This window comes from Bos indicus x Bos taurus, chromosome 3 (assembly GCF_003369695.1).
Source record: "Bos indicus x Bos taurus breed Angus x Brahman F1 hybrid chromosome 3, Bos_hybrid_MaternalHap_v2.0, whole genome shotgun sequence".
In the NCBI taxonomy this organism is placed as follows: domain Eukaryota; kingdom Metazoa; phylum Chordata; class Mammalia; order Artiodactyla; family Bovidae; genus Bos; species Bos indicus x Bos taurus.
Window position 1 is genome coordinate 12,732,255 of NC_040078.1, and position 21,649 is coordinate 12,753,903.

The 21,649-nt window shown below is 44.3% G+C and overlaps 1 protein-coding gene and 1 long non-coding RNA gene across 4 annotated transcripts in view; one reads left to right on the plus strand and one right to left on the minus strand.

Annotated features, from left to right (window-relative positions):
* Positions 1-899: 899 nt before the first annotated feature.
* The window catches only part of LOC113884642 (CD48 antigen-like), an 89,672-nt gene continuing 68,922 nt past the window's right edge, over positions 900-21,649 (minus strand). Inside the window, exon 6 of one of the 2 annotated variants that reach the window (XR_003508961.1) lies at positions 900-1,096. Coding sequence is in view for 1 of the 2 variants with exons in the window: in XM_027529425.1 (XP_027385226.1) it covers positions 1,034-1,096 (63 nt within the window). In the remaining variant the exon portion in view is untranslated. The remainder of the gene's footprint in view (positions 1,097-21,649) is intronic. The other variant, XM_027529425.1, reaches the window with a different exon arrangement.
* On the plus strand, positions 15,004-17,263 carry LOC113884663. Of its 2 annotated transcripts, none has more exons than XR_003508965.1 (3): positions 15,004-15,091; positions 15,533-15,597; positions 16,160-17,263. It is a non-coding gene; the product is annotated as an uncharacterized LOC113884663 (long non-coding RNA). The 2 variants fall into 2 exon arrangements; XR_003508966.1 differs by lacking the exon at positions 15,004-15,091 and adding an exon at positions 15,098-15,434.

The following is a 21,649-nucleotide window of genomic DNA, read 5'->3' on the forward strand; positions in this document are numbered from 1 at the left end:
CTCATCCATTCCTTGCCCTTTCCTCCTCCAAGTCCTCCTTTCTGGGCTAGAGGTTAAGGGCACAACAGTTTCAAGTACTTCTTGAATCTGTATCTCCTGGGCTGCCGTCCTAACAAGTCTCCAATAATTACCTTTTTATTTCAATCAGATCTCCATTTCTAAAGTTTTGGTTAACAACTCTTTCACAGTTTCTGCATCTATCAGCCCAGCCCCAGAGTCTTGGTCTGAGGCTCTGAAAAGTTCGAAGCTTTCAGACCCCAGGTTAGGCAGCTGTCAACAAAGAGGGAAAAGTCCCTATAGAACTCTTAGGAGAGGGCTCGGTACCTAATAAGGGTTATAAATGTTAGCTATCATCACAGCTAATCCTCCCAAATCCTGCAAGAGTTTACCATCCCCATATTGTTGTGGAAACAAAAGCTCAGAGGCGAGGTAACTTGTCCAAGTCCCCCAGCCAGTCACTGGTGAGCAGAACTTCGTCCTTTCCATGAAGGAAGCACAGAAACAGTCCAGGCTGCCTTCCTCACGCCCCCAGTGGAAATGCAGCTCTCTGACTCCAAAGCTCTCAGGCCTTCCAGTATAGAACTTATTACAGTGCGACTAACACCACAGTGGGAGAAGGCAATAGCAACCCACTCCAGTACTCTTGCCTGGAAAATCTCATGGATGAGGGAGCCTGGTAGGCTGCAGTTCATGGGGTCGTGAAGAGTTGGACACGACTGAGAAACTTCACTTTCACTTTTCACTTTCATGCATTGGAGAAGGAAATGGCAACCCACTCCAGTGTTCTTGCCTGGAGAATCCCAGGGGTGGTGAGCCTGGTGGGCTGCCATTTCTGGGGTCGCACAGAGTCGGACACAACTGAAGCAACTTAGCAGCAGCAGCAGGAACACTGTGGTGACGCCCTTGAGGGCAAGGTCACTGCCTTACTTATCTTTTGTGACCTGGGTTGGAGCCCTGAAAAAGGCAGGGCTGGATGTGAGCCTGTATCTGTGCTGTTGGAGGAAGGAATGAAGATGACTCCAGGTTTCCAGCCTCAGTGAGTGGGAGAAGGGTAGACCAGTTGGTGAAGACAAGGAAGTTGAGAGAAGCTGATGGCCTGGATTTGAGAAGAAAGTGGAGAAAGGAGAGATGTAAGGTTAGGTTTGGGCAGGTTGTGATGGAGAGACAGGGAATCTTTCATTAGGATCTGGAGCTGTAAAAATCCATTGGTGGCTCCCCCATCCCCTCTCCACATGGACTGGCTTGTGACCTGAGGTCAAGGTCCCTGCCCTGGACTTGTTACTAATGGAAGACCTGAGGCACACCCAGGAAACCACAGTGTTTAGAACACTTATGCAGCCACCTAACAGAGCCCAGAAAAGGGTTTCTGGCCATTGTGGAGGGGATGAGGAGCCTTGGAATGCAGGGATGAGCTGGAGGAGGAACCCACCACAGCTGTTGTGAGGGGGCAAGATCTCTAGGGAAACAGGACAAGAATAACCACCGAAATGCCCAGCACCAGCCCCTGTGTGCTGCCTTCTCTCCTGCGGGGGGGGTTTGGGGTGGGTGGGAGGGTGCCTGGGTAGGGGATGGGAGGTTGGGGTGGGACTTTGCCTTCTGCCACGAGGACACCCTCCCTCTCACTCTGTCCTTCCCCCCTGTCCTATTTTCCTCCCCCCAGCAGACTGTGTGTGGTGGGGGTAGGGGTGGGGGCAGGCGGGACCACCACGTTCCAGCCCATGGGAGAAAGTGGGTCTTGCCAGCTGTCTCCTCTCCACCTCAGCCCATCACGATCAGATCCCCTCCTCCTAGGCCTGACAGGCAAACCCGGCACCCACCTCTCTGTGTCTCCTGGCTGCCCACCTCCACTGTGCCCTCACCCTCTCCCCTGAGCAGGATAACAGTGATACAGCCTGATACCCAGAAGTGAAGGGTGAAGGGAGTCCCCTCTCCCTCCCTCCTGGGCTTCTGGCCCTGCTCCTTGGTCTCCCCAGCTCCTCTCTCGCCCAGTCCTCTGTCCTTGGCAGGCCCCAGCCCCAGCCCTGCCCCCAGTGCTCTGGACTCTCCCCCTGCCTGGCACTCCCTCTGCTGTGGGAGGGCCCAGAAGCTCCCTGCCCTGGCCTGGCCGCTGGGAGTCCCTGTGGGGCAGGGGAAGCTGGCTTCTGGGATTTCCCCGGCCTCTGGCCAGCAGGAAGTCTGCCCTTGGAGAGGGGAACCTTGCTCCATTCAGCCAGACCAAAGTTCAGGGGAGGCGCCTGGGGACTCCCGCTGATCTCTACTCTTCAGGTTCGGGGTTCAGGCCTCAGAGGCCCAGAAAGCAACCCCAGGTCAGGGTGGGGACCAGTCGGAGGCACTGGAGGGCGGTGGGGGGAGACCTGCATCACCCCAAGCTGGATTCGGCCCCCCAGGCTGTGGAGCAGTGGGGAGGGGGCTCTCTGGACGTCTCTCCTCTCCGGGCTGGTTGTGTGTGCCAGGCGGGTGTGGCCTGGGCACAGAGCCTTGATAAGGGGCTGCAGCAGCGCCGCCTCAGCCCTGTGGGCTCCTGGGCGGCCCGGAGCAGAGCGGTGTGTCCACCCCCTGCTTGTCCTGGTCCTGACACTTCCAGGAACCAGAGGCAGGAAAGGAGGTGCCTGGAAGCCTTCCTCTGGTGCCTCAGTCCCCTCCCGGGGCTGTGGCTGATGAAAGGCGATAAACCCTGCGAGTGAGGGTAGGGGGAGAGGCAGCCTCCTTTCCCAGGGGCTCTGGCGGGCAGAGTCCCCCCACCTCCTCTCTGAATCTCTCTTCGGCCCTTACTCCCAGGTTGCCCTGTTCCCTGGCTCCAAACGAGCCCCCGGAGACCCCTCAGCAGCAAACAACAGGGAAGGAGCAAGAGCCCGCCCCGGGGGAGCAGGGTAGACAACTCGGGTGATGCGCACACTCCACCCCGCCCCGCCCCCGCCCCCGCCCGCAGCCGCCCCTCCGCATCTCCCACTCCTCCGCCCCTCAAAATCCGGGTGGGGGGGTCCCCTTTTCAGAGCTCTTCTTCAGGCCGGGCTGTCTCACCCCACAGCTCGGGCAGAGGTAAGAGGGGCGGGGGAAGGCGGAGAGAGAGAGGAGTGAGCCGGAGGTTAGTTGAGACAAAAGCGGACAAGCCTGGGTGGGAAGGAACCACCGCGGGGGCCGGAGCTGGGGTCAGGTGGGGGCAGTCCTGAGGAGCCGATCGGGGAGTTTCCAGGGATGAAGGGAGAAGCTGCGCGCTGGCCCGGCGCCCCCTGGTGGCAGTGCTGCAACGGCAGCCACCCAGTCTCTGACCCGCGGTTGTGGCCACCTGGTTGGTCTTTCCTGGACGTCTGGACAGAGTGGAGGGCACAGCCCTGCACAGGACCCAGGCAGGGTCCTCACTAGCAAGAGCTGGGTTTGAGAAACTGCACAGGAACCAGGGTCTATTTCAGTGCCTGTCAACCCTGTCCACCTCATTTTCTCATCTGACCAGCAAGTGGTGGATCATCATGCAAATCTTCGAGGCCCCTTCTGGCATGGGCATTGTGAGGTTCCAGGTCTAGATGGACCTGACCTGGCTCCCTGTTTCTGCTCTGATCTCAGACTCTCTTATGGCTCTTGCCTCAGCCACACTGGCCTCCTGTTCCTGGAACATACAGTCCCCTCAAGGGCCATTACAAGAGTTGTTGCCTCTGCCAGGAAAACTATTCCTTAAGATATCTACTCCATCATCTCCTCCCAGTCTTTCCTCAGAGGTCTTCTCTTTGATGAAGCCTGTTCTGACCTCCTGATGTAAAACTGAAACCACTCTCCTGAGCCTTATCCCCTAACACACTATACCATTTCCTTATTTATCATGACTGTTGTGTAGTGTCCCTGTCCTTCTATTGGAATGATGGAGATAGAGTATTTTTTGGATTCATTCGTGGTTGTACCCTAAGCACTTGGGGCACTGGTATACCGTAGAGGCTCATTAGGACTCCCCACTATGGCTCAGTTGTAAAGAATCTGCCTATAATGCAGAAGATGCAGGAAATGCGAGTTCAACCCCTGAGTCAGGAAGAACCCCTGGAGGAGGAAATGGCAACCCACTCTGTATTCTTGCCTGAAAATCCCGTGGACAGAGGAGCCTGGTGGGCTACAGTCCACGGGGTCACAGAGTCTGACATCACTGAGCGACTGAGTAAAGCACAGCACAGCACACAGGGGCTCATTAATACATGTAGAAGGAACCAGTGTACCATGGAAGAGGGTCTGTGGTGGGGGCAGACAGGTCTACCTCAAACAGCTCACGTTTCATGCAGAGATGTGGTTGTGCTACTGACAATATAGTAGGGTTTCATTGAAAGGATCACATTTCTGATGAGCTACTGAAGGGGGAAAGTGGAGAGGAAGGTGAGGGCTCATGGGAAGAACAGAACATAGCTTATCTCCTGCACGCACTGTACCACAGCTGGCATCCAGTTCACCTACATCAGCAATTCCCACTGTGCTCCATCAGCGTGCTCCAGACCAGCAGTTCTGAGAAATACTTCCCAAGAAAGGAGATGGGGCACAAATTCAGAAAACTCTGGGAAATGTATAGACTGGTCCCTTCTGAGATAGTCACAATCCCTACTGCTGTGGGAACATCAGTTTAAATTCTTTAATCTGGTATGTCACAACATACATAACCTTGGGATTCCATGTTCCTTCTTATTTTTTCAAGCAAATCCTTCCTGAGCTTTACTAAATTAGTGTCTGAGTCAAGTTATAACATACTTTGGAAAATGCCAACTTACAAGGTAAAGTTTAACTCTGAGCATGACATCCAAGACTAATCTCAAACATGCCTGACATTTCACCCATTCCATGCAGTTCCCTATTTGCTCACAGCTCTTTTAGCTTCTCCTCCCACCCTACTCCCCATGTCTAAACTTCTTATTGCTGTTGTGATTCAGTCACTCAGTCATGGCCGACTCTTTGCAACTCCACAGACTCTAGCACGTCAGGCTTACCTGTCCACTATCTTCCGGAGTTTGCTCAAACTCATGTCCACCGAATCAGTGATGCCATCCAACCATCTTATCCTCTGTCATCCCTTTCTCCTCCTGCTCTCCATCTTTCCCAGCATAAAGGTCTTTTCCAGTGAGTCGGCTCTTCTCATCAGGTGGCCAAAGTATTGGACCTTCAGCTTCAGCATCAGTCCTTCCAACCAATATTCAGAGTTGATTTCCTTAGGATTGACTGGTTTGATCTCCTTGCTGTCTAAGGAACTCTCAAAAATCTTCTTCACCACCATAGTTCTTCAGCACTCAACCTGCTTTATGATCCAACTATCATATCCATACATGACTACTGGAAAAGCCATAGCTTCATCTATACAGACCTGTGTTTGCAAAGTGATGTCTCTGCTTTTTAATACACAGTCTAGATTTGTCATACCTTTTCTTCCAAGGAGCCAGTATCTTTCAGTTCAATTCAGTTCAGTCTCTCAGTCGTGTCCAACTCTTTGCAATCCCATGGATTGTAGCATGCCAGGCCTCCCAGTCCATCAAACTCACGTCCATTGAATCGGTGATGATGTCCAACAGTCTCACCCTCTGTCATCCCCTTCTCCTCCTGCCTTCAATCTTTTCCAGCATCAGGGTCTTTTCAAATGAATCAGCTCTTCACATCAGGTGGCCAAAATATTGGAGTTTCAGCTTCAACATCAGTTCTCCCAATGAATATTCAGGACTGATTTCCTTTACAATGGACTGGATAGATCTTGCAATCCTAGCCTTTTCCGACACCACAGTTCAAAAGCATCAATTCTTCGGCGCTCAGCTTTCTTTATAGTCCAACTCTCACATCAATAAATGACTACTGGAAAAATCATCGCCTTGACTAAATGGACCTTTGTTGGCAAAGTAACGTCTCTGCTTTTGAATATGCTGTCTAGGTTGGTCATAACTTTTCTTCCAAGGGGTAAGCATCTTTTAATTTCATGGTTGCAGTCACCATCTGCAGTGATTTTAGAGCCCCAAAAAATAAAGTCTGTCACTGTTTCCACTGTTTCTCCATTTATTTGCCATGAAGTTATGGGACCAGATGCCATGATCTTAGTTTTCTGAATGTAGAGCTTTAAGCTAACTTTTTCACTCTTCTCTTTCACTTTCATTGAGAGGCTCTTTAGTTCTTCACTTTTTGCCATAAGGGTGGTGTCATCTGCATATCCGAGGTTATTGATGTATCTCCCAGCAATCTTAATTCCAGCTTGTGCTTCATCCAGCCCAGCATTTCTCATGATGTACTCTGTATATAAGTTAAATAAGCACGGTGACAATATACAGCCTTGATGCACTCTTTTTCCTATTTGGAAGCAGTCTGTTGTTCCATGTCTAGTTCTAACTGTTGTTTCCTGACCTGCATACAGATTTCTCAAGAGGCAGGTCAGGTGGTCTGGTATTCCCATCTCTTGAAGAATTTTCCACAGTTTCTTGTGATCCACACAGTCAAAGGCTTTGGCATGGTCAATAAAGCAGAAATAGATGTTTTTCTGGAACTCTCTTGCTTTTTCCATGATCCAGCAGATGTTGGCAATTTGATCTTTGGTTCCTTTGCCTTTTCTAAAATCAGCTTGAACTTCTGGAAGTTTATGGTTCATGTATGGTTGAAGCCTGGCTTGGAGAATTTTGAGCTTTACTTTACCAGCGTGTGAGATGAGTGCAATTGTGCAGTAGTTTGAGCATTCTTTGGCATTGTCTTTCTTAGGGATTGGAATGAAAACTGACCTTTGCTAGACCTGTGGTCATTGCTGAGTTTTCCAAATTTGCTGGCATATTGAGTGCAGCACTTTCACAGCATCATCTTTCAGGATTTGAAATAGCTCAACTGGAATTCCATCACCTCCACCAGCTTTGTTCATAGTGATGCTTTCTAAGGCCCACTTGACTTCACATGCCAGGATGTCTGGCTCTAGGTGAGTGATCACACCATCGTGATTATCTGAGTCATGAAGATCTTTTTTGTACAGTTCTTCTGTGTATTCTTGCCACCTCTTCTTAGTATCTTCTGCTTCTGTTAGGTCCATACCATTTCTGTCCTTTATTGATTCCCTCTTTGCCTGAAATGTTCCTTTGGTATCTCTAATTTTCTTTAAGAGATCTCTAATCTTTCCCATTCTATTGTTTTCTTTGCACTATTTCTTTGCACTGATCACTGTGGAAGGCTTTCTTATCTCTTCTTGCTATTCTTTGGAACTCTGCATTCAAATGGCTATATCTTTCCTTTTCTCCTTTGCTTTTGGTTTCTCTTCTTTTCACAGCTATTTGTAAGGCGTCTCCAGACAGCCATTTTGCTTTTTTGCATTTCTTTTCCATGGGGATGGTCTTGACCCCTGTCTCCTGTACAGTGTCACGAACCTCTGTCCATAGTTCATCAGGTTCTCTGTCTATCAAATCTAGTCCCTTAAATTTATTTCTCACTTCCACTGTATAATCGTTAGGGATTCAATTTAGGTCATACCTATATTGGTCTAGTGGTTTTCCCCACTTTCTTCAATTTAAGTCTGAATTTGCCAATAATAATAATCTGGCCCAGCTCAAGCGCTCCTTTCCACCTTCTGCCTGTGTGTGTTGTCCACCCTTCGCCATTGTGTGTGTTCATCCAGCTCTGTGTCTCAGTTGCTTTGTTTCATTTTGTCTGAGCCCCTCTGGACCTGCTCCTCTCAGGCAGATACGAAGTATGTTCACTCTGCATCCCAAGTCTTGTCCCATGAGCTGCTTCAGTGAACACTGGTGTTTTACCAAAAGTTTTAGTTTTGTTTTAGGTTTGAAGGATTCATTAACAAAACAAACTGCTTGTCACACACCATAAACAATTTCAATATATCATAGAGAATTAATGGACTTAATTGCAATATGCAGTCAATGAAAGAAGAGAAATAGGAACAATAGAGAAAAGTAACAGCACATACATCACAAAATTGGGCCAACCAACATGCAGACTTAGCTCTGGGAAGTCCCTCATTAGCAACAATCTGGAGTCCTAATTGGGAAAAGATCCCAGGGGATGCATCCATCCAATGGGCAAGACTACAAATTGCAGTTTCGGGGGCTCAGCTTGTAATCCCAGGCTGCAAACTGATACCATTATCAGTTTGCCTGCAAAAATGTAGCTCTGGTTTTACCTTAATCTTTTTACAATGCTGTTTGTTTCACATTGTGAACCATAGGATTTTGTTAGACTCCACGGGATTGTTCAGACCTCCAGGGGCTAAAGAATTCCAAGACCACTCCCTTTCTTATCTAAAGTGCCACCTGACTTGCTGTGTTTGCAGGCAGGCACAGAATCCAGGCAGTGTCCAGGCAGGTCAGAAACAAGTTAGAGGCCTGGTCTCCTGCTTCTGAAGCGTGAACAAGATTTCTCCCATGGGTGGAGCCAAACAGAAAGGATTCTGACAGCTCTGCACCTGCGGCCTGGGGAAAGGACACCAGCTGCTCCCGCCAGTTACACCCTCCCCGCTTGGTGTCTTTAGTAGCTTCATCTCCATGGACACCTCTCTGCCTTCAAACTGCTAGTAGTCAGCATCCTAAACATGACTGGATTTCTCTAGTGAATAATTTTCAAAGATATGTATAAATAGTTCAACAAAGAAAAATACAAGCACTTAATGGTCATTTGGGCACATGTTTAAACGTACTTGTAGTGGTAGAAATGCAAATGTAATGTGTATCAGGAACCATAAAATGTTCACGCCATCTGTTCTATTGCCCATATCTGGGAATAAATCCTAGGGAAAACCCCAAACGCTGGAAACATTTTATGCTCCAAAGCCGTTTACAGTATTCTCTGTTAAAGACCTTTTTAGTTGTGAAAAACAATACTGGAAGAACATAACAATTAATGTATAGCTTAATGAATTATAAAGAAACATCCACATAAGCACCACAGGTCACTAGATAGAACACCCCTGCACCCCAGGAATCCCTGTGTCCCCTACAAATCACAAGGTTCCCATCCCTAGAGATAAGCACTTCCTTGCTTTACTCCAGAGTTAGGCATCCATGAACATGATGAATTACTTCCCCTGTTTGGAGGGTTCACAAAAGTGAATGCACAGAGTTTGTGTTCTCTCCTCTCTGGTTTCACCCAACACTAAAAGAGCCTTTTCCTCATGTCCCTTGAAGCCAGGTGCATGCATCTGTGCAAACCAGGTAGTTATGAACAGAACCAAACATTAAATTAAACATTACATTACCAAACTATAACACTCTTCCAGGTTATAGGAGTACATGAAAGAATGTGTACAAGCTCTTAGCACAATGCCCTGTACGTGGTGTGGACTTAATACAGTTTCATTCTTACCTTCCCGCTATGACTTGGGTCTAACTGCATATCGAAACAGGATTCTGCCTGCTCCTACCCTCAGTACTGATCTGCTTCCTCTCCTGCTACCACTAATTCTTACCAGCATTCTGAAACTGAGTTCTGTCGCTCTGGTCACCAGCAACAGAGCAGTCTCAGCATTTTATCTTCTGCTGTTCACACAGCTCCCACCCTCTGAGAATTCCTTAGGATGTTCTAGGAACAGGACAAAGCCAACCCAGGCAGAACCCACCCCTCTGTCTCCCACTCCTCATTCTTCACTATATCCTTAATTTCAGCAATAGTTGTAGTGATTTAATGTAGTAATTAAATTTACATGATTTAATTAATCATTAAGTAGTAATGGTTTAATCTGTATTGCAGAGGAAAAAAGAAGAAAATACTCAGACTTTTTGGACATCTTTTTCGAAGAAGTGGAGGCAAGAGAAAAAATCTGGAAAATGGAAACAGATGATTGTTCAGGGTTGAAGCATAGGGATGCCTGTTGGAGAGGGGCAGTGATGGGCAGCGTGGAACCTGAAGAAATAGCCCTGGTGCCTTTGGTTTTCTGTCCTTTAAGAAAATCACTGTTGTGAACCCACTGCTCAGTTTCCAGGGTCTTGTGCCCTTTTGCAAAGTGGATCTTTTGTGATTGCCACTATTGTATATCAGGTTTCAGGGGAAAAGTCCTTGAAAATTCCTATAGGATAGGGAGCAGGCTTTATCGTGGAAACTTAGGGAAGTTGGCCAAGGAAAAAAGAGGAAGTGACCCTGGCTGTCTTATCATCACTTGGAAAGGAGTGGCCAGAGCTCAACAATTTGCTCGACACACAGATGGGAACTGTGCTCTAGAGGAAGGACTTAGATCCCAGGTCATTCCCCCTTCTTACAAGGCGAGGGGTGAAAGCGGGCTTGACAGTAAGGGGATAGGAAGTAAAAGCCTGCATTAAGTGCCAGAAATTTATAAGAGTTTTCTGGGGTTGCAAGCAGCCTAGCACCAGTGTCTTGGGGGATGTGGGACATTTGTAAGCCCTCTGTCCAATGGATAGAGCTCAGGACCTCATGGGACATTGACTGTGGGTGCAGACTCTCCAAATGCAAGTTCGCGTTGTCACTGTGCTTCTGACCAACTGGCTTAAATCAAAAGATCCCATGATCCCCTCCTTAGGTTAAATTAATTTGCTAGAGTATCTCACAAAATGCAGAGAAACATTTTACTTAGTAGGTTACCAGTTCACTACAAAAAGCCATAATTCAGGATCAGCCAGATGGAGGAGACACATAGGACGAAGTATGTGGGAAAGATGCATGGAGTTTCCATGATCTTGCTGGGCATGCCACTTACCCTGATTTCTGTGTTCATCAACCCAGGACTCTCTGAACAAGTTTTATTTCATTTTGTTTTTACTGGAAGCTTCATCACACAGTTATAATTGGTTAAATAATTGGTAGTTGGCAACTGATTCAACCTCCAGCCCCTCTCCCCTCCCCCAGTGCTGGGAGGTGGGACTGAAAGTCTCACTGTTCTAATCACATGGTCTCTTCCCCTGGAAACCAGCCCCAGGCTTACGTGCTTTCTAAAAGGCATCCCATCAACATAAGACACCTTCTAAGCTCTCCAAACTTAGGAAATTCCAAGGGTTTTAGGAGCTTTGTGACTGGAATGGGGATGAAGATTAAATATGTACTTCTTATTATAAATCATAATATCATAGTAATACATGAATATAACTGACTGAAACTAGTATCTGTCTGAAGCACAAAGATCACTGGACTCTAGAGTGGTTATGTCAATAAATTCAGAAAAAGTATTTTACAAAATCTAATAGCCTTTTATAGTAAATACAGCTGAAAAACAAAGAATAGATAGAAATCCCTCAATCTAATGAAGCACATCAATGAAAAATCTACATCTAACATCACACTTAATGTTGAAAGACTGGATGATTTCCCCCTAAGGCCGAGAACAAGACAAGGATATCTACTCTCACGACCTCTATTCAACATTGTCCTAGAGGTTCTAGTGAGGGCAATTAAGCAAGAAAAGGGAATATAAACCATCATAAATAATGAAGTAAAACTATCACAATCTGCTGATAACATGATTTTCTACATAGAAAATCTTAAAGAATCCACTTAAAAACTATTATAACTAATAAATGAGTTCAGCAAGGTCAGAGCAGGCAAGTTTAATACAGTTTTCTAAGGAATATAAGATAGCCAAACTAATCCTGAAAAAGAGGAGTAGGAGAACTCACACTTCCAGATTTCAAAAGTTATTAAAAAACAACAATAACATAGATAATATGGTACTGGCACAAGGACAGACGTATAGATCAATGGAATAAACTGAGAGTCCAGGAAAAAGCCAACACGATCAACTAATTTCAACAAGGGTGCCACGGCTATTCAATGAAAAATGAAAAATCTTTCCAACAAATAGTGCTCAAAACATTGGATAGTTTGGTGCCAAATAATGATGTTAGACCCTTACCTCACACCAAGCTGTGCTTAGCTGCTCAGTCATGTCAGACTCTTTGCAACCCTTTGGACAATAGCCCGCCAGGCTCCTCTGTCCATGGGATTTTTTCAGGCAAGAATACTGGAGTGGGTTGCCATTTTCTAACTCCAGGGGATCTTCCCGAACCAATAATCAAACCCACATCTCCTGTGTCTCCAGCACTGCAGGCAGATTCTTTACCTGCTGAGCCATCAGGGAAGCCCAAAATGCAGTCTAGCTGATCCTTAGATGATTTCTATGATCAAAATAGAATTACCCTATAATCCAGTAATTCTACTTCTTGGTATGTGCCTAATAGAACTGAAAAGATATGTTCTCAGAAACTTGTACACGAATGTTTGTGCTTAGTCACTCAGTCGTGTCCGATTCTTTGCAACCCCATGGACTGCAACCTGCCTGGCTCCTCTGCTCATGGGGATTCTCCAGGCAAGAATACTGGAGTGGGTTGTCATTCCCTCCTTCAGGGGATCCTCCCAATCCGGGGATCAAACCCAGGTCTCCCGCATTACAAGCAGATTCTTTACTGACTGGGCCACCAGGGAAGCCCACACGAATGTTTATAGCAACATTATTCATAATAACTAAAAGGTAGAAACAACTCAAATATCAAACAGTGGGTACATGGATAAACAAAATGTCACACACACACTCTCTCTCTCTCACAACACAGACACATACACACATACCTTGTCACTGTTACCCACCATCTCTAAGTCCTAGAAACTCTGGAGGCCTCTTGTGGGGGAGTGCAAGGCAACCTAAACAATTCAGCACAGCAAATATAACCACCCAAAATGAAGAATGGGGCTTCCCAGGTGGCTCAGTAATAAAGAATCTGCCTGCCAAGCAGGAGATGTGAGTTCAATCCTCAGACCAGGAAGATTACCTGGAGAAGGAAGTGACAATCCACTCCAATATTCTTGTCTGGGAAATCCTATGAACAGAGGAGCCTGGTGGGCTACAATCCATAGGGTTGCAAAGAGTCAGACATGACTGACTAAACATCAACAATTGAAGAATGAGGAGGTGGAGCCCTCTGTTTGTGGCTCTGCATACCCTAGGAGGGGAGTTGCATACTGCTTGGACAAGGACCAGTCTCTCTGGCTGAGTTCTTTACAGACACATCCATGATGCCTTTCATAGTCCTTGAGTGATGGCTTCATTTCAGCTGGAACAAAGCAGCCTCTTTATGGAGGAGTTATAGAGGAAATCAATCATTCAGATATATTTTTAAAAGCACATTCTCACTGAATACATTTTCTTAAAGTTACCACTTCATCTGAAAAAGAAATCTCTTGATCAATTAAGCTTACTACTCTTGAATGTGTAATTCCTGCCAGTATACACTTTAAATACTCTCTTCAAATAATTTGCCATTAGTCTTATCAAAAGATCTCAAAAAATTTATTTCTTGAGGAAGCATATGGACTCCTTTCGCCGATGTCAAACTGACTATAAGAAGACATTTCCAGCCCTTTCCCAGCAAAATATTATATTAATCGTTGCTGGAGATATAGTGGTAAACAGAAGAGTCAGGGACTCACAGTAACATAATGGAAGGAAAGAAAATCTAAACCGAAGAAGAGTGTGCTGATAAGACAAGTTTTAAGATGGGTCTTAAGAGAAAGTAAATTTGCCATATCATTCTCAAGAGAGTTATGATTTATAATGTACATTTTAAATGTGCTTTATAGTTACAAACATATACAGGAAAATTTCTGCTTCACTTCCACTGAGTAGTCAACAAAAACCAGGTTTAAATTCTAGCAGAAAATTCAATTTCAGAAATTCTGGGTTTCAGCATTGGAAGTGAAGGAAGTTCAATCCAACTAGTGCATCTTCTATTAAAAGGGGAATTGTTTGCACTTTCTATAGCGGGTAAGAGTCTCTTCCTTTAGGTGCAGAAAGTGGGTTTGACATCACAAGGGGTGTTTTGCTATACTTTCCCCTAAATCCTCCTTAGGCTTGTGCTCAGGAAGAAAGGGCTTTTCTTGGCCCTCTATCCCCCTTTCCCATGGCCCTAGAATCTGTGTCCTTTACTTCGTGGTGGTGACCAGTTGCAGGGTTTCCTAAGTACATTTGCGAAGACAGGAAACACAGAGAAGGGGCTTTGGAGACTGAGTGCCACAATCTCTGATCCACCTTACCCAGCCCTCTGCCAAGGGCCGTGGGGCAGCCTTGTGACTAAACGTGGTTCTCAGACCCACAACAACCTTCCTTCACACTGTCTTGTTTAATTTACTGCTGTCAACCAAGAGAGTCCCATAAAACATCTTCCACTTTTAATTGCCTTGTTATGTTCTTAGCCATGGTCTCAAATGAAACAGCAGATGGTATGAATGTATCTATTAAACATTATTTTGGCTGTGTATAACCAAAATACCTCAATGATAGTGGCTTACACATAATAAAAGTTTAGTTTTTGCTCAGACAAAATGAAACAAATCCAAAATGTTGTATATCTGTACCATGGAATATTAGTCATAAAAAGAATGAAATACTGACACATGAGATGACATGGAAGAACTTGAAACATTACATTATGTGAAAAAAGCCAGATTACCAAAGACCATATACTGTAGGATTCCTGTGATATGAAAGTCCAGAGTGGAGAACTCAACAGAGACAGAAGGTAGATGAGCAGTTGCTTAGGGTTTGGAGAGGGCAGGGAAAACAAATGATAGCTAAAGGGTATGAAGTTTCTTTTTAAGGTGATGAAAGTATTCTAAAATTGACTCTCAATGGCTGTACTTATCTAAAAATATACTCAAATATCATTGAATTGTGCTTTTTAAGTGTAAAATGTATATCTCAGCTTTTAAAACGTGATTGTATTTGAAGTGTAGAATAAGAACATGTGCTTTGGAAAGAGGCTGATCTGGGTTTGTCATTCTACTCCTCTCAGCCTCACTTTTCATCTGTAAAGTGGATATAATGGTCACACTTTCCTCATAGACTTTGAGAATTAATAAGGTATTGCATATCAAGAGCTTAGCCTCAGAGCCCTGTACATAGGAAGGAAAATACACAGAGCAAATGTCTGAGGCACACAAAGCCTTTTTAGCCAGCTGAAAAGGAACTTTGTTAGAACAGCAGATTTTAGCCTTTAGGTGTGGACAGCAATAGCAAATCAGTCAAAAATATTTCAAGGCCCAAAATGACACTCAGGCAGAGAAATTAGTGGTAAATATTTTTCCCAAGTTGGCAGGAGGCGGGGGCTGCTCTATTGCTCAGATTCTGAAAAGGAGCCTCTTAGATTTGCCAGCCCTGTAGAGAAGGAAGGTAAGTGAGCAGCCCCTCTCCCCCACATGTTGCTAAGCAGAAGGCTCAAGGGAAAGAAAGAGTGGACAGGACACCGGAATTTTTACATTAATGAAATATGCAGAGGCTAGCTGTCCATCCAGGTCTTGATGAGAATCAGAGGAAGATAAAAGCAGATGGATGGAGTTAGCCCATGGGAGAGTCATCCTGGCAAGAAAGGTTCTTCCTTCATCCTTGTGGACAGACTTTGATGAGTCTGGCAGTATATATCAAGATCATTTGTGGGGTCCCATGGACTCTGAAGGCCAGTGGGGAAGAAAGCATTCACTTTTTAATGGGGTTGGCATCTCATATAATGGTGGCGGTAAGAACAAGACTTTTCTCTCTAAACAAATCCCTGAGTGGGATGCAGGGGCCTCTGCCTCATTATTAGTCTGTTTTTTTCTCTAATTGTTCTTTCAGATGGTGAGGCCAGTGGGAAGTATGCATGCATTTAAAACTCCATACCAGAGATTGCAACACTAGAGGTGAACAGTTATTCAGTTACCTCATTTTTTTCTAATGCATATGTGAAATAATTGCATTTCTTGTTTTGTTACCTGCTTGTTCCAGTCTTATGACCACAAATATATAGATGTGTCTCATTTTATTTATTGCATTTCACTTCATTGCATTTTACAAATACTATGTTTTTTTACAAATTGAAGATTTGTGTCAATTCTGCATTAAGAAAATAATGGCAACCCACTCCAGTGCTCTTGCCTGGAGGATCCCAGGGATGGGGGAGCCTGGTGGGCTGCAGCCTGGTGGGCTGCAGAGTCAGACATGACTGAAGTGACTTAGCAGCATGTTTGTTTACAAATTGAAGATTTGTGGCAATCCTGCATTAAGAAAATCTATCAGAGTTGTTATTTTTAAATTAATGTATGTACATGGATTTTAAAGATATAATGCTATTGAACCTTTAATAGCATTAAAGGTTTAAGTATACTTAAGCTATAGTATAGTTTAAGTATAACTTTTATATGCGCTGGGAAACAAAAAAAATACTGTGTGACTTGCTTTATAGTGATGTTTGCTTTGTTGCAGTGATCTGGAACCCAGCCCACAACATCTCCAAGGTTTGCCGTATAATTTATTTTCCTTATCCATTTGCTTTGATTTAATGGCTTTTCTTTCTGGTGAATGAAAAATCCAGTGTTTGTGAGAGCAGGTGAGTTACTGATGCTTATCTACTGATGCATTTTTATTTCATTGTAAACAAGTTTCTGTGGCTCAAATTTAAAATGTAGAAATGAGCTTGTAGAAAACTTAGTATCTAGCCTCAATTATTTTCTATCCCCAAGAACAGTCTTACTTTTAAAAAAGAAAATTAGGAAAATCTGGTGCCATGAAGGGGCACTCCTAGAAGCCTGGGCCAGTGGTAGAGCCAAGTATTCATAACAGAAGCATCACCTGAAGAATGGGTTCTGGAGAACAGATGTGTTTGTGGAGCATTTGTGGCCTCACTGGGGACATCCAAAGGGCTTCACTTACTAAACCCAGAGACTCCTGAAGCAGGAACACATCTCCGGTCCTGTGACAGCTCACAGGCTCAGATAAGTTCAGATATTTGTCCAGAGCACTCAGGTAATAAGTAAATGAGATGATTTTCAGATATCATAAGTAAATAAGATGTGGCATTGGGAGGAGGCACTCAGGGAGGATTTATAACCTCAAGGACACTGGTCAGCACTTAAAAAATGCTGGTCACTGTGTGTCCTCAGAATCAGGGTCACAACAATCTGCCCTCAGCAACATGTTTCTAGTTGGGTCAGGAAGTTTCAGGAAGATTCTGAATGTGGGAGAAAGAGTTCCCACACTGACTATCACAGGATCAGTGCCCAGCAAGCCTCCTTGCTGTTGGGGAAAGACCTTGTTAATGGGACAGGGATGTCTAAGGTCCCTGGTCTGACACCTGTCCCCAGGCTGAGGAGTCTTTTATAACAAATAAAAAACTTGTCATTTTATTCTGTATAGCATCTTTGACATAATTTTGTCAGCATGAGTATATGTCAAAAAAATCCCAAGTATTATTGAAATATTGTTGCAAATGATACAACTAACAAGGAATTAATCCCCAAAATATACAAACAGCTTATATAGCCTAATATCAAAAACACAAACAATGCAACAAGAACAAAAAAAAAGGGTCAGAAGATCTAAACAGATATTTCCCCAAAGAAGACATACAGATGGCCAAGATACACATGAAAAGATGCTCAACATTGCTAATTATTAGAGAAATGCAAATCAAAACTACAATGAGTTATCACCTCACGTCAGTTAGAATGGCCATCATTTAAAAGTCTACAAACAATAAATGCCGGAGAAGGTGTGGAGAAGAGGGAACCCTCCTACTTTGTTGGTGGGAATTGTGAAATGCTACTGCCACTATAGAGAACAGTAAGGAGGGTCCTTACAAAAATGAAAAATAGAGCTATCATATGCAACCCCACTCTTGGGTATATATCTGGCAAAAACTATAATTTGAAAAGATACATGCATTCCAATCTTCAATGCAGCATTAGTCAAGACAAGAAAGCAACCTAAATGTCAATCAACAAAGGAATGGATAAAGAAGGTGTAGTATATGTGTATACAATGGAGTACTACTCAGTCATTAAAAAGTATGAAATAATGCCATTTGCAGCAACATGATTGGACTTAGAGATTATCATACTGAGTGAAGTAAGCCAAAGACAAATATGATATTGTTTGCAGGTGGAATCTAAAAAATAAAATACAAATGTACTATTTACAAAACAGATATAAAAAACAAACTATGATTACCAAAGGGGAAACAGGGGATAAATTAGGAGGTTGGGATTAATATATACACATTACTATATATGAAATAGATAACTAATAATGAAACTGTGTACAGGCCAATGTGTTCCTGTCTTTTAAAGTAAAATGCTGATGAGAATTAATGATTGGGAAATGTGAAGATGTGGTATTCAGTCACAAAAACAAAGAATAGTTGGGCTAAGGAACTGGTGAGAACTTAGATTACAACTCTTCTTCTTATTTAACTTATATGGAGAGTACATCATTAGAAACGCTGGGCTGGATGAAGCACAAGCTGGAATCAAGATTGTCGGGAGAAATATCAACAACTTTAGATATGCAGATGACACCACCCTTATGGCAGAAAGCAAAGGAGAACTAAAAAGCCTCTTGATGAAAGTGAAAGAGGAGAGTGAAAAAGTTGGCTTAAAACTCAACATTCAAAAAACTAAGATCATGGCATCTGGTCCCATCACTTCATGGGAAATAGATGGGGAGACAATGGAAACAGTGGCTGACTTCATTTTGGGGCTCCACAATCACTGCAGATGATGACTGCAGCCATGAAATTAAAAGACGCTTACTCCTTGGAAGAAAAGTTATGACCAACTTAGATAGCATATTAAAAAGCAGAGATTACTTTGCCAACAAAGGTCCATCTAGTCAAGGCTATGGTTTTTCCAGTGGTCATGTACAGATGTGAGAGTTGGACTATAAAGAAAGCTGAGGGCTGAAGAATTGATGCTTTTGAACTGTGGTGTTGGAGGAGACTCTTGAGAGTCCCTTGGACTGCAAGGAGATCCAACCAGTACATCCTAAAGTAAATCAGTCCTGAATATTCATTGGAAGGATTGATGCTGAAGCTGCAACTTCAGCTGAAGCTGAATACTTTGGCTACCTGATGCAAAGAAGTGACTCATTTGAAAAGACCCTGATGCTGGGAAAGATTGAAGGCATGAGGAGAAGGGGATGAAAGAGGATGAGATGGTTGGATGGCATCACCAACTCAATGGACATGAGTTTGAGTAAGCTCTGGGAGTTGGTGATGGACAAGGAGGCCTGGCATGCTGCAGTCCATGGGGTCACAAATAGTTGGACATGACTGAGTGACTGAACTGAACTGAACTTCCAAATAACAGAATCACTGAACTCCCAGTTCCCCAAAAGATATAGATAAAGGCCTGACACACATTTCTAAGTCGTTTTTCACAGGGAGCAGACTTCCTCCAGATGAAAACTGCTGACTCCATGAACCAGAATGTTAATGATGCTTGAAATATCATCTTAATGCCAACCAATCCAAGAACTGTCTGGGAGCTGATCATGCCCTGCTCCTTGAACACTATAAAACTCCTCACTACTCTTTCCAAGGTGGATCACATGGTCTTCCAGGTATTAGCTCCTGTGGCCCCTTTTGCCTGCAAAAGTAATTAAAGCTATCCTTTTCCACTTCACCCAAAACTCTGTCTCCATGTTTCTATTTGGCACCAATGAACAGAGGCCGAGTTTCGGCAACAATAAGTACCTATTGTATAGCACAGGGAGCTACACTATATGTATATATACATTTAGTATGTGTGTGTGTGTGTGTGCATGTGCACACGCTCTGTACTTAGTCACTCAGTCATGTCTGACTCTTTGCAATCCCATGGACAATAGCCCGCCAGGCTCCTCAGTCCCTGGGGATTCTCCAGGCAAGAATACTGGAGTGGGTTGCCCTCCTCCAGGGGATCTTTCCAACCCAGGGATCAAACCCAGGTCTTTCACATTGCCGGTGGATTCTTTAATCTGAGCCACCAGGTAAGCCCAAGAATACTGGAGTGTGTAGCCTATCCCTTCTCCAGGGAACTTCCCAACCCAGGGATCAATCGGGGGTCTCCTGCATTGCAAGCAGATTCTTTACCAGCTGAGCTACCCAGGAAGCATATATATATATATGAAAGTGAAAGTGAAGTCGCCCAGTCGTGTCCGACTCTTTATGACCCTGTGTACTGTAGCCCACCAGGCTCCTCCGTCCATGGGATTCTCCAAGCAAGAATACTGGAGTGGGTTGCCATTTCCTTCTCCAGGGGATATTCCCAACCCAGGGATTGAACCCGGGTCTCCCGCATTGTGGGCAGATGCTCTAACCTTTGAGCTACCAGGGAAATCACACACACACACACACACACACACACACACATATATATATATATATATATATATAAAGAGAGAGAGAGATTCATTTTGCTGTACACTTGAAACTAACACAAAATTATAAATCAACTATTGTTGTTAGGTGGCTCAGTCATGTCTGACTCTTTGCAGCACCATGGACTGCAGCACGCCAGGCTTCCCTGTTCTTCACCATCTCCAGGAGTTTGCTCAAACTCAAGTCCATTGAGTTGGTGATACCATCCAACCATCTTGTCCTCTGTCGTCCCTTTCTCCTCTTGCCTTCTATCTTTCCCAGAATCAGGGTCTTTTCAAATGAGTCAGCTCTTTGCATCAGGTAGCCAAAGTACTGGAGTTTCAGCATCAGTCTTTCCAATGAATATTCAGGACTGATCTCCTTTAGAATGGACTGTTGGATCTCCTTGCAGTCCAAGGGACTCGCAAGAGTCTTCTCAAACACCACAGTTCAAAAGCATCGATGCTTCAGTGCTCAGCTTTCTTTATGGTCCAACTCTCACATCTATATATGACTACTGGAAAAACCATAGCTTTGACAAGATGGACCTTTGTCGGCAAAGTAATATCTCTGCTTTTTAATATGCTTTCTAGGTTGGTCATATCTTTTCTTCCAAGGAGAAAACGTCCTTTAATTTCATGGCTGCAATCATCATCTGCAGTTTTGAGCTCAAGAAAATAAAAAATCTTTCACTGTTTCCATTGTTTCCCCATCTACATGCCATGAAGTGATGGGACCAGATGCCATAACCTTAGTGTTTTGAAGGTTGAGTTTTAAGTCAGCTTTTTCACTCTCCTCTTTCACTTTCATCAAGAGGCTCTTTAGTTCCTCTTCTACTTCAATAAAAATTATACACACACACACACACACACACACACACACACACATATATATATATATACATATACACATGTACAAATACAAATGAAATGTTCTAAAAATTTAGAGTTTGGGGGCATGAAGTGCTGAAGATAAGTCTGTGGACTTTGAGATTTTCTTATTGAGGAGTGAGTATCTTTAGAGAAATTAGCCAACACCCCTGAAAACAGCACTGATGAAATGTACTTGGTGGAATCACCGAGGAGTTATAACAGGCAGTGAGATGATGTGTATTAGGATTTGAAAAGGAGAGCAGGAAGAGGGGTCAAGAGCAAGGATGAGAGCAACAGACACTTATTGAGTGTTTATCTAATGATAAAGAAATCATGTCCATTTTCAGTCAAGGAAACTGAGGCTTCAGAATTTAAATAACTTACTGAAGGTCAAACAGCTAATATCTGGCAGAACTGTTACCTGAACCTAATGCTAGTGCCCCACATCCTTTCATGATACCAGGTGCCCTCTCAGAAACGGTGGTCTTGATCCTCCCCAGACCCTTACCAGCCCTTATCTTCTCTAAGAAAGAAAGAAACTGAAGTCGCTCAGTCGTGTCTGACTCTTTGTGACCCCATGGACTGTAGCCTACCAGGATCCTCCTTCCATAGGATTCTCCATGCAAGAGTACTGGAGTGGGTTGCCATTTCCTTCTCCAGAGGATCTTCCTGACCCAGGGATCAAACCCAGGTCTCCTGCATTGTAGA